The following is a 16968-nucleotide window of genomic DNA, read 5'->3' on the forward strand; positions in this document are numbered from 1 at the left end:
GTAAATGCCTAAAGCCCACTTAAATGGTTTATTTGGAAATAGCAATCACTCATGAAATAACATTTATAATTCAAATTGATATTACTCTCTGGGCATAAAAGGAACTTATTATCATATGAGAATACTGATGAAATGCAATCTTTATTTTAAGTACAATTTTCGTAGTTCGTTTCATAGGTTTTTCTTCAAAACCTCCACCTAATTAAGAATTACATGACTTAGCTATCATGATACAATGCATTCTATTAAAAGAATGAGAACTAATTGTTGCAGAACATGTAAAAATAAACCAGAATGCTATAGTTTCATCAAATACTCCTTAAAAATGTTCATTTTAAAATTAATGCACACAGACCTCATTGGACTATACTTTCATAGCACCTCCATTATGGATTGGCTAGAGATAAAACACATACAGACCAAGTATAACCTTCTGATTTATCTGGCCGAAGATACAGAACTTAGTGGAAGTTAGATAATTCTAGCACTAGAATTGTCTTAGCTGCTCTCTGGCCCTGGCATTTCCTTTAAGCCTGGATGTCCCGGAGGGGAGCAGCTGACCTCTCCATGCCGGAAGTCCCTCCACAGTGGAATTAACAGCCAATTCTTACTATAGTATTGTCTTTTTGAAGAACTTCTTTGTACTTTTGCTCATGAGAATGTTTAGAAGTATTAGCTACTCCTGGTTCTTGAGCAAAACTCAGTATCTGGGACGCCTGGGTGGCTCAGTTGGTTAAGCAGCTGCCTTCGGCTCAGGTCATGATCCCAGCGTCCTGGGATCGAGTCCCACATCGGGCTCCTTGCTCCGCAGGGAGCCTGCTTCTCCCTCTGACTCTGCCTTCCACTCTGTCTGCCTGTGCTCGCTTTCGCTCGCGCTATCTCTCTGACAAATAAATAAATAAAATCTTAAAAAAAAAAAAAACTCAGTATCACAGTTACATTCTCAGTTTAAGGACTAGCTGCTTCCAGCAATATCTCTGCCCCCTAGATCTCTAGGACTCTGGGAAAAGTTCATTTACAGGCCATATATAAGTCTTCCGGTTTGATAACTTTGTTCTGGGGTGGACCTGCTACTTACATTTGTCTGATGTTGACAGATCACAGACCAACTCACACTTAAGCATCAGTCACAATAAAGGGAATGTTCATGAGTTTGTGTCTTATTGGCTGTGTGTCTTAATGACATACTACAATGTTGTCTGGTTTCTGCATGTTACTACTAAATGCTCCTATCAGTGAAATACTGTTTTCATTGTACACATATTCACCTATATCCATAATTACATTCTGTGAAACAATTTTTTTGAAATAGAACTCTAAAAATATGTAGATGTGTGTGTATCTTTATAAATGTGCATATATATATAGCAAATATAGTCCTATAGTTTGCATATGAATGAATTCTAGTTACTCTGGGATCTAAATTTGTATTCATTTCGATTAGTTAATCATTGGCGATTCTGCTGCTATGATTAAATAAGGGACAGTAGTAATGTGAGTAACTAGCACCCCATTTGCACATTATCAAGTGGGTTTTTTTCTATGAATAAGCATTAGTAGTTGTGAATATCAATAAATTATGAACTTTTTTAAAGTATAATGATTCCACTCTTGAATTTTGATGTTTATTTTTAAATATAAATAAGAGAAAATGAAACCCTACCAAGGCAGTGACCTTTTTAAGAAACTAGTGAGACACCGAGGGGCAAGGACTCTATCTTGTTCATAACTACAGCGCTTGCACCTGGCACAGGGCCTGTCACCCAGAAAAAGTTCTGTTTGTTTTTGTTAGATTAATCAAGAAACTCTTCATATTTGAATTACGTCATTTACTTTTACGGAAGATGGAATCTGTGGAGGAGCCCAAGGATATGCTAAAGAAGGTAAGTGATCCTGCCCATGTCCTTTAAAAAGGAATTATAGCATTTGATTAGTTAACTAGGAAGATGATTTTTAGATTTTGAGACTAGTAAGAGAAAATAGAGCAGAAAGTCATGCAGCTTAGAGGCATTCCCAGTCCACCAACACACATATAAACCAGGAGACCACTGCACTATTTTTCAGTAAAGTATAAAGGAGAGAAAGATAGTTTGGTTTACAAATTTCCCTATAAACTCCACCTCTAACTTAGATTTTCATTGAATAATTTCATTTAATTCTGTTAAATAACCCATTTTTCAGTCATCATCTGCATTAAACATCAACTCCATCCTGACTGATTCTTAGTATTTGGTAACCAGAAAAAAAAAATTCCCGAATCCTTTTTATTAATTTTCATCCCAAAAGATGACATAATTTCTTTTGGATCAATGCACAGAACCACATCCAGACTCCCATTTAAGAAATTTTAAATCATGTTAAGCAGCAAGAAAATACATAAAGATGTGAGGCAACAGAAATAAAGCAAAACAAAAAGGAATTCAAAATTATAAACTTATACAAAAGATGCATCTTTAAGAACAATGATAAATTTCCAGAAATTCTATCACTTTAGGGGGCTTTTAAGCAAGAGAGGAATAAAAAACTAGAAGGCAAAGCCATCACAGCTTCTGATAGCTTCTGTTGTGTCAGCATTTTAAGGCAGTTTAAAGCTTGGGTTGGCTTGTTAATATATTACAACATGCTAATACCCATACTTTTTAAATTTTATTAATATTTATTTATTTGCTAGAGACGGAGAGAGAACTGGGGGTGGGAGGAAGGGAGAGAGGGAGAATCAATCTCAAGCAGGCGCCATGCTCTCTGAGAAGCCTTGAATCGGGATTTATCTCAAGACCTTGAGATCATGACCTGAGCTGAAATCAAGTCTAATGCTTCGCCCACTGCACCACCCAGGGTGCCCATAAAGTCCATCTTTTTAACACTTAAATATCAACCACTTATTATTGGCAAGGATAAATAGAAGAATATACAAATCAAATTGTTTATTCAATGTGTCAGAAAATAAATGAAGAAAAATAAAAAGCAACTACTTAGAGACTGCTTAACAATAAACTTTGTTTTCTGTATCACTTCTAGATACAGAAACTCACACATACAATATTTCACTACTCTGTAGATACACTACAAGAGATTTTTAGATTTTATTTAAACTATTTTCAGGCATATTTATTTCATATTCAGAATTAAGACATCACGTTATTTATATTTGTTGCCTTAATGGCACTAACTTGTCCAGTGAAAAATTCTTTTCCTTCTTATACCATGACTGCATTTTGAATAAATCCTTTCGTTGGTTATCAAGGCTTTTCAATTTTCTCTTTAATGCCATTTATGTGATGCAAATGAGTTTCTCTCTGCTGCATCTGCTGTAGATTTTCTCCATGATGTTTACGTCGTGTAACACGATTGACTATCTTAAATAATTTTGGGAAAAATACCAGTATTGAAGTGATAGTTTCCATGACAATAAAAGAAGGCTTTGTAGTTAAACAAAGAAGAGATTCTCAAAGAAAATTGAGAGCTGACACCTTTTGTAAGAATAAACAGAACAAGACTGAACTTCTCTTTCCACAAAACTATGGTCATCCAAATCACTAGAGGAGTTTGCATTCATCTTAGCCATCATTCTCTTTTCTTTCACTTAATACATCTGTGGAGTGAAGGCCCCTATTCAATCACGCATATTTTTAACCAGGTGAGGGAACTGCCTTTCTGTTCAAGTGAATGAAAAGTCAAAAGGTGCCCCGAATGGATAAAGATGGGGATAATAAAAAGAGCAAGGTTTCTGAAAAGGTCAGGTGATGGGACATGCTAACACCAGAGAAACTGTTCCAGCTGTGTCCGTGAATTTATTGTGAACCTGCCCTAAATGTGGGCCTGGGGAGATGATTCGACCTCCCTTCTTTTCAATTATTCCGGGAGAGTGAATGCTTCCACTTGACATACAAGATACAACCTCAGTGACCTAGAGAATGGCCAAATGCACAGAGCCTTTTCTGAAATATCTTAGGTAAGCAGAAGATATAACAAATCCAGTTACTCATTTCCTTAAAATTTATTTTAGAAAATTAAAAAAAAAAAAAATCCTTCCATTATTTGGAAAGTAGGAAGGTAATTGCACAGAGCCAGCTTCTGTGCCTGCCATTTGCAAAAGGCTTAACAAACAATACCATCCATCCTTTACAGTTCATTCTTAGTTACCAAAAAAAAAGAAAAAGAAAAAAGAAAAAAAAATTGCATTTTTAAGGACCTAGCGCTTGGAAAAGAAAGTAAATGACAAGGTCTTGACCTTCACAAGCAGCTCCTGGATTACCTTCCCATGAATAAAAACACATGATATTCTTTAGTGGCAGTAAAGTGATAATTTAAACATCATGAGTAAAATATAATGATATTTGATGGGGCGCCTGGGTGGCTCAGTGGGTAAAGCCTCTGCCTTTGGCTTGGGTCATGGTCTCAGGGTCCTGGGATGGAGCCCCATGTCAGGCTCTCTGCTCAGCAGAGGGCCTGCTTTCCCCTCTCTCTGCCCACTGCTCTGCCTACTTGTGATCTCTCTCTCTCTCTGTCAAATAAATAAATAGAATCTTTAAAAAAAAATAAAAAGAGAAAAAAATATATATAATGATATTTGAGAGTGCCATAGGGCTAGACAATTAGTTCCTAGAGGGAAATCAGCAAGTCTTTTACTTCTATACTTTTCTGGGCAAATATTAAGCATTCCATAATATTAGAAGAAACTATACGGTAAGCAATGATGTTGACCACCCTTGACTTTACAGGCCCAGAACATGTACCTTCATCCCCATACTTACAGCTGCCAAATTTCAGAGGACATGAATGGGCATCCATAGGAAAATCCTCCAGGTGCATTGGACATTCAGCTTGAACTGTAAGCCTAGAAGCAAAAATTTCACTCTTTGTTTAAGTAAATTGACAAGTCAAGATTAATCACTCCTCCCTGTTCTCAATAGCATCTAGGATAAGGTAGGACTTTCCTTATAGCATTGAATTAGGCTAATTCACATGTAAATGTTCATTTAGACGATCCTTCAGAAGACATTAGCATATACAAAAACTGAGCTCAAATAACAATATTTATTTACAAACATTTGGAACTCTGTGGTTTGTTAAGAACTAAAGAAGTTTTTTTTGTTTTTTTTTTTAAATTAAGAAGTAAAGAAGTTATATACACATTTTTGAAGGGCTATTTTCCCATTAACATTCACTATGACATTTATGATCCTGGGGGAAAAAAAAGAAAAAAATTCTCTATCATGAAAAGAATGCTATTTTCCTTCTTCATGTCCTCAACAACCATAGAACAAAACTGATACAAGAATTCAATACTAGCTCATAGGCGTTTCCTCCAAAATATGTCAACTGTGAAGGAGTATCACATACTATACATACTATATACAGGTACATGGATTTAAATATAGAAGTAGATACAGATAGTATATAGATATGCCTCTTAGAAATACCATGTTGAAACTAGACTATGGGCTAAATTATGGACATAAGCAATGTATTGTTAAATAAATATTGTTTTTCTATATCTACATGATCACATTAAAGAGTAATCACAGCAAAAAAAAAAAGAGTAATCACAGCAAACTTGTTATAAAGACAGTCATCAATTATTCCATTTCACACACAGGTAAAATGGATAGAAATGGTATTAAACTGAACTTAGAGAAGACTCCTATGACAAGCAAAACAAATGTGGCCAACAATTTAATTATTATGTATACTTCTAGGAGAGTATTTAAGTAGAACACCAAGAAATATTTTCCAAAACTGTATGTTCTCTGCCAACATTTTGTTTAAAGCCAAAATTTCCCATCATTGTCTTAATCCACGGGAATATTCAAAGTGTAAAACCAATAGGGATATTGCATCTGGATTATAAAATTCAGAGAGAGAGGCATAGAATTGCTAGCACTTCCATTTTAGGCAAGGGCCATTTAGTAATCAGTTCTCAAGAATTTTTTCTTTAAAGATCAGGATTATATTTTTGTCGCTTTTTAAATAACTTATACAACTGAAATCTACCACCTAACATTTCATATGAAATAATAACACATCAAATGTTTAGAACACATATCTAATCTATATTTAATGCTAATAAAAATTACCCATGTTTTAAAGCCTTTCTTAAGCATTTAATTTTTAGGTGATACATCACTTTATTAGGTTTGTGATTGTTTTCTTTCTTATATAAGTAACCTATTTTAAAAGATTAATTTATGAGTAGAGTTAAAATGTAGTAGTTGCTATACTGTAAATATAAAATATATACTGTATATGTAAATATACAGTCAGCAACTGTGTATTTAATTTTTTAAAAAAAGATTTTATCTATTTATTTGAGAGAGAGAGAGAGAGAATGGGCGGGGGAGGGGCAAAGGGAAAGGGACAAGCAGACTCCCCACCAGACTGGGAACTTGATACTGGGCTCTATCCCAGGACCCCGAGATCATAACCTGAGCCAAAGTCAGATGCTTCCTTGACTGAGCTGCCCAGTCTGCTTCTTTAGATAATTTTTTAAAGGTTGAATCATATGAAATTTATGCTACGTGATACTATTTGACTTACAAAATGGCAATTTATATTGTTCAATCTAATATATATGCTTATGGTATTTGTAAACCTCATTAAATAAAAACTACCTCTTGAAAAAGTTTTTTTTCTTTAGATTAACTTTATAAGGAGGATCAAAATATTAAGTAAAAGCTTGCTTAAAAATCACTTAAAATGTTGATGCATATCTGAAGAAGTACTAAAAGTAAAATTACATGACGGTATAAAGGAAACTTTAAATTATGACATTCAAGCTGCACTTAATTAAAATGTAGTGTGAAAAAGAAATAGACAAAAACAATTCTTAATAGTTAAGGTAATGCTTATGTTTTAACACTCAGATGATAATCAGCCTCATAAACACTATTTTATCTTGTTTTATTTACCTTTTTAGAGAGAGAGAGCATGTACAAATGTGCATGAATTGGGGGAGGGGCAGAGGGAAAGAGAGAGATAGGGGGAGAATCTCATTAAGCGGGCTCCATGCCCAGCACAAAGCTAGACATGGGGTTGAATCTCCAGCCCTGAGCTCATGACGTGAGCAGAAATCAGGAGTCACATGCTTGACAGACTGGTCACTCAGGTGCCCTGTTTTATATTAATTTAATATCTAGGGTTTTACGAAGCATGCCTCAATAATCTGTTATAAAAATGTTCAATTTGTGGTAATACTTGACAAAACTAGGTTGGTTGTTTAATACATGGATTTTCAGTACTTAAGTGCAATATATCAAACCTGAAAGCTTACCTCATTGTGTACAGCAGAGTCCCATCGTCCTGGATTCGAAGAAGCTTATTTGGCATTGTCATATTATGAGCGACTGATTTCTTCCCATTGTGAAAGAAGGTATCAGGAGTCCAGATTTTGCTAGCCATTAAATTGTTAAGTCGAAGAATGTTCATAGGACCTTTAAATTTTAACCGTTCATCTTTCCATTTTTGTCGAAAGAAAACATCAATTGTATATTCCTGAAATAGAAAATAGAATTCTTTGGAAAATAATAACTGTTTCAGACACAAGGTCACCATAAAATTCCAACAAAAATAGTAATAAAAAGAGTGTAAAAAGAGAGACTACTATACTGAGAGAAGAAAGTTTTGAAAAATTATTTCTTTATCAATAAATGTTGCCACTTACAATGAGATAAGCGTGTGTATATATACAATTAGCCACATATTATGAAAAGAAAAGTTTAAGTCTACTTTACCCTGGCCTCTTTCAGTCGAACAAGGTCTTAAACTGCTTTCCTGCATCCTAGAACTTAGGAGTAAAGGAGAGGGAGCATGCTTGGGAGCAGGGTCTTGGTTATTGTTCTAAGTAGTTTATCTCAAGAAAGGGTAAGCAGGCAGCCTTCTCAGTAGTGAAAAAAAAAAAAAAGCAGGAAAAAAGAAACAACTATTAAACATACTGTCAAATATGTATGAGTCATCATCTGCTGTTGCTAAAAGAACTATAAAATATCATATTTCTTTTTTAATCCTAAAAAAAATGGTGAGATACCATATTGCTAGCAAGAATGTATTAGTGGATGATAATTTCAATAGAGTTTATTTTATAAAATTTGCTGTAATAAAAATACTTAGACAAGTTACTGTAATCATATAAATACAAATATTTTACAAATAAATGCCCTCAGGTTAAAATGTACTTTTAAATATTCATACAGATGAGCTAGTGGCCAATTCCTATATTACCACTGTTCAACACTTTGAGGTTGCTTAATCAATCAGTATGACTTTCTCACCTCCTCTTTCTCATTCCCCTATTCCCAGCCTTTCTCTCTCTCTCTCTCTCTCTCTCTCTGTCCTTTTTAGAATAGACTGTATACATTTTAGACACAAGGTCCAATTCACAATTGTGAATAATACTGATAATCTATTAGATGTTAAAATTTTTGTCAATGTGTTTTTGTGCAAACACTTACATGACAGATCATCAAAATACTCACTCACACACTTGAGAATGGAAATTCAGAAACGATCCTTTGAGCCCAAAGCCACAGTCATCATATTTGAAATAAACACCTTAGCAATTGGCAATTTCATTCAACCAAAATTATGCATTTGAAAAAGGATAGATTAAAAAGGCCATGTACTTATGAAAATATCAAATTATTTGTACAAACTTTAATCAAGTAAGTGATTCCAGTGATGTCTCAAAAACTGAATGGATGAAGAAAATAAGTATCAGCCATAGGTCATGATATATGAACAGGAAGTAAGCGAAGGCTCTGGGCTGTGTCCCTGATCCTTAGGAGACAATTTCATGATTAAACTGATACTCACTCTCAGTGGTTTAGTCCTAATTTTAAAATGTTCAATTCTGTATAGATGTAACTCAGGTTTTTAAAAAAACATCTAGATTGAGAGGTGAATCTTCACTAAGTGTTTATGCAAGTGTTTCTTTCCAATTATGGTTCCCTCAAGTCCAAGCCTAATGTGAATACCTAAGGCATTTATTTGTCCAGGAAAATTGAATGCATTTTACAACTTTCTATAAAACATCAAACTCGGGACGCCTGGGTGGCTCAGTTGGTTGGACGACTGCCTTCGGCTCAGGTCATGATCCTGGAGTCCCGGGATCGAGTCCCGCATCGGACTCCCAGCTCCATGGGGAGTCTGCTTCTCTCTCTGACCTTCTCCTCGTTCATGCTCTCTCTCACTATCTCTCTCTCAAGTAAATAAATAAAATATTAAAAAAAAATAAATAAAACATCAAACTCAAATTTTCCATTTCTGTAAAATTATGATAAGTTTTATCTGTTTCAGAAGCTGTTGCTAAGGCAATCATTTCCTGCAGATTTACCCTATAAGAGATACACAAGGTTTATAAGCAGGAAGCTTCAGGTGAGTTCTTTTTGAAAAGTGTTCTCAGGAAAACTGTTTCTGAGCATTGATGGTGTCCTAGTATGTCTGTCAACCTGCTGAGAATGATCTGTGCCTCTTCTCTCCCACCCACTCCACCCAGGTACTCACATTTTGTTGTAGGCAATTTTAACAATCCCCACTTCTTACTACTTCTCACCTAAAGCAAGTTTCTTACCTGCCTGAGTCAGGAACTACTCCTAACCACACTCTCAGTCCTTTGAACACCCAGAAAATACATAGCCAGATGACTGTGTATCTTCATTACTCGTAAAGTGTTCTATTACTGTAAGATTCCATGCTGCAATTGTATGTTTCTTCCTCTGCCTCTAGACATGCTTGCAAATCTTCACAAAAGGCACCATGGCTTTCATCTGTGTATTATCTTAGTTTGTTTTCAGACATATATGAGAGTATAAAGAATATAATAAACATCTTGTAACCATTGCCAGCAGAAATGCCACCTCAAATATTATTGAAGACTTCTCTCTCATTTATTCCTCCTCAATCACATGGCCCTAACTCTCCGAGGAAATAATTATCTTGGATTTGGTGTTTATCATTCCCATACAGGTGCTTAAATATTTACCACATAAATATATGTTTCCATATCACATTTTCAACATTTATGTAAATGGTATCATATAGTGTGTATACTTTCTTGACACTAACTTTCTTAGCTACATTATTGAAATTCATTCATGGTAATTTATCTAGTACTTTGATTCATTTCCATTGCTACATAGCATTATCTTTTGAGAATATTTCACAATATTCACCCTTTTTCTATGTTCTTTTTTTTTCCCATTTCCAATCTGTTATATAGCAAGTAATACTGCTACAAGCATTATTATACTACACTTTCAGGACAAAGACCTAAGAGTTACTCTAAACTAGATCAAACTTTCTTTGTAAAGGGCCAATTAATAAACACTGGAGGCTTTACAAGTTATATGGTATTACAACCACCCAATTTTGCTACTGTAGTGTGAAAGTCTTCACTGATGATACATAAATGAGTCATAGTGGTTATATTCCAGTAGGTCTTTGTTTATAAAAATAGGTAACTGATAGGATTTGGGCTGATGGCCCACGGAATGTCCACCACTGCTGTAGAGTAAACCTACATGTGGGAATACCATAATGTATTTTATGTATATCCTCAACACAACAAGATATTTTCAAATTGAAATCCTAGAGGTCTGTACTCATGAACTCTCTTGTTTCTGTACAACTTGATATAAATAGAATATTTCATTATAGCCATTGTGATTAGTGTAGAATGGCTGATACTTCTACCATTGATTTCTCTATTGACTAATGAAATTTAACATATTTTCATGGATTTATTAAACACTCTACTTTTTATGAAGGGTCTGTTTATTTCATGTACTCCATTTCCTCTTGGGTTAGTGCTCGCTTCGGCAGCACATATACCATTTCCTCTTGGGTTGTCTTTTTATTATTGAGTTATAGAAATTATTTACATTTTCTGAATATAAATATTTTAAATATTAAATATACTACTCAGTATATTTACTACTCAGTAAGAATTATAATAAAGATTATAAAAGTATGCAAATATCATAAATACATCCCTGTACATTTCTTCTAAAGATGCAGAAGTTCTGCTTTTTAACATTTAGGTTGTGGAATTATTATGTATGAGAAAAAAATTCAACATTGTTTGTTTGTTGGTTTGTTTGTTTTCAACTTCCTAGTACTATTTATTGACTGATACATCTTTCTCCACAGATTTGTAATGACATTTCTCTGATGTATATATTGTCCATACCTATGTACCCAGTGTCCATGTTTCTGAGATTTCTCTTCTTTTCTATTGTTTATCTTTCCCTGCATTAATTCCAAAGTCATGGTTACTACAGTTATATAATAAGCATAATTAATAGTATTTTCAGTATTATTCAGTCAAAGACAATTTTTAATTCCTATTATGGCTTTTCTTTTTCTTTATGTAGGAGATACGTGAAGTACGTTTGTATTTCCAAATGTATTGGTTTCCTTAATTATATTTTTGTCATTGATGTATAATTTTGCTGGATTTTAATAAGAGACTATGTTCTGAAGATACCATTTCCAATTTATTAAAAATATCTTTGGATATAATGGTAATTCAGTCCATTTAGATTTAATGTGATTACTTAAATATCGGACATATCCCCAGACTGTATTGTTTTAGCAGTGACCATTAAAATTATGAAGATCGAAGGGATCACTTATATAGATGTGTCATGATTAACTTATAAAAATAAGGAGGAAAAAATTCTAGAAAATTAAAGAAAATGAATCACTGAAGAGCAGAAATACACACACACTCACACAATAGCAGGAAAGAAAAATAGCAAACTCAGAAAAAAAAAATTTAAGAAGCATGTAGAGATAAACAGTGTCAAACAGGGGCGCCTGGGTGGCTCAGTGAGTGAAAGCCTCTGCCTTCGGCTCAGGTCATGATCCCAGGGTCCTGGGATCAAGCCCCACATTGGGCTCTCTGCTCAGCAGGGAGCCTGCTTCCCCCACCCCCACCTGCCTCTCTGCCTACTTGTGATCTCTGTCAAATAAATAAGTAAAATCTTATAAATTAATTAATTAATTAAAGCAGTGACTGAAGCCTTGCTAATAGAGAATATAAAGAACCATGCTGGCACTCTCACCGCCCCCGTAAGTCAATGCTGGTCGTAGAGGTAAACCACTCAGGAATGGTCGAGTGACGTCTCCTTCAGCTGCTCTCAGTGTTTTGTGATTTAGAATCAGGTGAGTTTGCAAGTTATAGAATTTAGTTTTGATTAAACTAACTCGAACAAAAATAGACAAATGGCTTCAAAAGATCATTGCTAAATGACAGCACGGATTGAAGAAAACACTAATCATTACGCAAGCACAAATGAACAACAGCAGCGAACAAGGAGTATCTGTGCCTAACCTGAGGTCTTCATTAGCCACATAAAGGATGGTGACCTAATCAAGTCTTACAAGAAATCTGCAAAGCAAATTTATAATTATCAATGGGGCTATTTAAAGTATGAGTTTATAACCACTGTTTCCTAATGATGACATTCATCTTAAGCACATATTGTACCCTGGAATAATGGTTACTGTGGCATAAGGCTATTGCAAGCAGCAAGTTCTTTTAAAAACTAAACATTCAGACCATGAGGAGAAGCATCGAGAATTGGTGGATGACTTTTTAAAAATTAGCGTGATGGTTCAGTAACCAATAGCCAATGACAGATTTCTTAGATTTGAATTTATGTATCTTTTTCACCCATAAGTTATCAAAATAAATATCAAAATATAAATTTAGAATCAGATCTTTGATTGTTATTATTTTAAAGTACTTAGATAAATTTTTAAATAATACAGTTAAATAGATGAATTGCTAAAATATCATCATGAATGACAATCTTAAGTGAGAGCAAAAATAAATCTACTTTATTAATAAATATCATTATTTCTGAAATAATGATATGCATCTTACCTTTTATTATTCCAATTTATGTGTTAGTGTTTATCTTATATTTTAATGTATTAATAAAAATATACAGGTAAATAAATAAATACAGATGATTCACCAGTTTTTGTGGTTTTGTTTTCTAGATTAAAATGGCAGGGTAAGGAGTATTTCAGTCAAATAATATTTATTGCATATCCTTAAGGGTAACAGGATTTCCAAATTATTTGCACTTGATTTCCTTAAATGCATATAAAATGCATATTCTCAGTATTTGAAAAGATCTTTTCCTGAAAGATGCCTTAAAATAAACCTCAGGCTTGCCATGAGTGTATACTAGTAGACTAAGTCAATGCTTTATTTGTGTTGCTAGAAATACAAAAGAATGCAATTTCTTCATATAAACGCAAGACTTGGACCCATGAATTGAGATTCTAAAAGGAATAAATAACAACAAGATCAACTACAAAATCCCTCAGGGAATATACAAACAACTAAGAAGCGAACTTAGGAAGAAACCAAAAAAATCACAAAAATGGATTAGCGCGCAGCTATGCCACAGTCTATGCTCCAGAGACGTGACTCTGACTGTTGGGTGAGACCAACAAGTTGAAGAATCCACATGCTTCAGGATTGGAAAAATTCTTTAAAGGAAACTTATCCAAATTCTCCTTTTTATAGCTGGGGTTATAGCTAAATTGCATCAGTTTCCTGTCTCCAAGCTTGGTAGAGGCAAAACCCACACAAGGATACAACTTCCAGTCCAATGTTTTAACTACCAATAAGTATTATTTCTGTATTTGGTACTTCAAACAAAGATGATTTCAAAGACTCGTTCACTTAGTGAAGGCAGAGTATTTTTTGTGCCTGATTACATTAATTATAAGTCAATGCATGTAGCCAATTTCTGAAGAATTCTATCTATTCACTGAAACAACCAAGTTACAGGACTGCTCTGGGGGTGATTTCTTATTTACTTTGATTTACTGAGCATGTTTTATTTATTTATTTTTTATTTTTTTTTTTAAAGATTTTATTTATTTATCAGAGAGAGAGGGGGGTAGAGAGCGAGCACAGGCAGACAGAATGGCAGGCAGAGGCAGAGGGAGAAGCAGGTTCCCTGCTGAGCAAGGAGCCCGATGTGGGACTCGATCCCAGGACGCTGGGATCATGACCTGAGCCGAAGGCAGCTGCTTAACCAACTGAGACACCCAGGCGTCCCTACTGAGCATGTTTTAAAGTACCAAAATTTATTTCATTTTACCCTTTTTGCTAAAAAAGGCTAGTCTCCTCTAAAGAAATAACACCCTTGGAATATACAAGAATGGTTAAGCTCAGACACTTCCAGTTGTTACTCAAAAGGGTATGAAAAGTACATGTAACCCAGTATTAGCATTGCAAAAATTGCAAAAAAAAAAAAAAAATGGAGAAGCTTTAGAACAGAGCAGCAGTGTGCCAGTCAATCCAGTTAATACAAGATCATAAAACCTTATTATGCAAAGAAGCTCACACAAACAGATTCAGAATACCACAGCTGCTGCAATCTCTGACCACTGTTCAGGTAAGGTGTCTAGGTTTTCTCTTTGGAACTAGGGACTGAGCAATTTCACAAACAAATTAAAAACTGATACTACAGAGTCAGAATCTGAGAGTAGATTATTAAAATATATCTAATAAAATATTCAAAATGATGAATAACTATAGTAGTTAATTGCAATTTGCTTAATAGAATTTTTAAACTTCACAATAACTGTATTAAAATATGCAGAATATCCTAATTTCACAGGTGGAAAATACCTCAGAAACCATACCTATTTAAAGAAGGAGATAGAGAAGGCCAAGCTTTGAATTCAAGTGTGCTTCCTAACACCATTCCCTTTTTGTTACATCATACGTAAAAAACAATCCTTGAAGGCAGGACATCAGAGTGAAATTGCCATCTTTTATAGACCAGTTAATAGATGTTAGTCATGGATTGTGGAAGGTTACAGGGAGAATTTAGTTGCAAAGTTGAGAATGGAGTTTTAGAATCTCTGTCGAAGTCTTCTCCCCACATTGAAAACTGACTTAAACATTAGATCAAAAGATAACAAAAATAATAAATCAAGTAATTTAAAATAGATGTTAAGAATAAGAACTTAGGCTCTGTGGTTGGGTTGACTAGGGTACATGACCTTGAGCAGGTTTTTTAATCTCACTATTCCAGATGACATATCTATAAAATGGTGACAATAATAAAATCGACTTCTTCTTATAAGGACAAAGTGGATAATATGTACAAAGTTCTCGGAAACAGTTTGGACATTAAGGAAGGAAGCTTGATATAAATCACCTTCAAAATATGTTTCTTCCCCCATTGCCCATACTCAACAACAGGGCAGTGAGATAAGTGAGGGACACCCAGCAGCAAAAGGGTCATGACATAAAGTGCCAACAGCACAAGCTGAGCCACACAAAGTCCATTAAGGAATAAGCCACCTGAGTTTTTGGTGTTTGGGCAATAAAGAGGTCACTGAGAAGATATCACAAATGTGATCCATGGGATAACCTGCCTTTGCGGCTATACAAACGGCCCCAATTGCCAAGAGAGAACCACCAACAGAACAGGCTAACTAAAAATATATTGTCCTCCATTTTTGTCATCTCCCTTTCCCTTGCCTCAACTCCGGCAGACCCAAAAAGAGGAGAGGAAGAGCAGATTACAGCCTTTTGCCCACTGCACATCGCTTAGCTGTGAACATGGCCGTGAAAAGGAGAGAAGATCCAACCAGCATCAAAGACTGATGTTTCAATTGGCCTGCACCGGACTCTTTGATATTTGAAAGTGAACAGAAAGCTACAGGATGCACTCAAGTTATTGTCACAATGTTGGGGGTGGGGAGGGAGATCCAAAAATGAAGTGTTGTTGAATTTGATCAGCTGAATTTCTAAAGCCCTTGGGATAAAGTCCAAACACTTTCTTGCAGCGTCCAAGTCCCAGCATGATCTTCCCCACCCTTTCCTCTCTAGTCTGGTGTTCTGCAGTAAGCACCCTCCCACTCCACTCTGCCTGGAGCAATACTGATACTTCAGGGCCTCTGATGTGTCCTGTTCCAACCAAGTCCTGAAACTCACTGATCTCTGCTACAGAGGCTCTTCCCTGCCAGTCCCTACATCTGGCCAACTTTCATTCCACACTAACAAGGATTGTGATCACCTTCTTCAACGCTGTAACACCAGTATCGAACAAACTGCCCGGAACACAGGAAATAAACAACAATTAGTCAATGAATGAATGAATGAGAGGCATCATTAGAAATTAAATGTAGTAACAAGGATTCTGGGCAACAAGAACTCTAATTCCCTAAAGAGAAAGGCATCAGCAGAGGCATAGGGTAGATAAGCTCTCAGATATCTTATGGCACTCACCTGCCCGCAATACCTTAATCCTTAAATTAAACAATGTGAAGTGTATAATGTTTGCATGTGTGTTTTTGTGTAACTATATTAAACTAACCACAGTAGTCTTTTAGTCTGTACGGTGGCTACATTTTAAAGAATGTTGACACTTATCAAAACAGCTATGCCATTAATCAGTCCTCTGGTAAAAGAGATCTACTGTGTTTTAAAGTTTCATTTGGAGATGGTTTCGCAGCTTTCTTTTTTGGGCAATTGGCCATAAGGCCTTTGTGATCCGGCTCTGTGTTTCTTTCTAGCCTCATCTCTGGATGACATCCTCATCCCACCCCACCCCACCCCACCCCCCCCCCCGCCACTCCCACTCCCACCCCCCACCCCCCGCCAAGATCCTTTAAAGCATTCTGGGCTCAAGTCACACTGAATTTTTGCATTTTACTAAATTCAACCAGCCTTTCCAGTTTGTGCTAAAACACTCCCCTCATTTGTCCTCTGTAGTTATCTTCTTTTCCTAGAAACCTTCTCAGATATAGATATCCTATACCCACATACCCTCTGCTACATAGTCATCCATAAATACTTCAATAAATGCATGATCCCACTGTTTCAAAGTTGATAACTTTTCTTAGCTGTTTCCCCACATCACTGTGAACAACTTGAGGACAAGCACTGGTTATACTTAGGGATTTCAGCTCCCACACGGCGACAGACACAGA

The 16968-nt window shown here is 35.4% G+C and overlaps 1 protein-coding gene across 4 annotated transcripts in view; it reads right to left on the reverse strand.

The window, feature by feature from the left end:
* The window catches only part of GABRA2 (gamma-aminobutyric acid type A receptor subunit alpha2), a 129447-nt gene that overhangs the window by 50782 nt on the left and 61697 nt on the right, over positions 1 to 16968 (reverse strand). For all 4 annotated transcript variants that reach the window (XR_009400926.1, XM_059383399.1, XM_059383384.1 and 1 more), the window contains 2 exons: positions 7271 to 7491; positions 4755 to 4837 (listed from right to left, as the gene is read on the reverse strand). Coding sequence is in view for 3 of the 4 variants with exons in the window: in XM_059383399.1 (XP_059239382.1) it covers positions 4755 to 4837; positions 7271 to 7491 (304 nt within the window). In the remaining variant the exon portion in view is untranslated. The remainder of the gene's footprint in view (positions 1 to 4754; positions 4838 to 7270; positions 7492 to 16968) is intronic.

The sequence above is a fragment of the Mustela nigripes genome, chromosome 1 (genome assembly GCF_022355385.1).
Source record: "Mustela nigripes isolate SB6536 chromosome 1, MUSNIG.SB6536, whole genome shotgun sequence".
NCBI lineage: Eukaryota > Metazoa > Chordata > Mammalia > Carnivora > Mustelidae > Mustela > Mustela nigripes.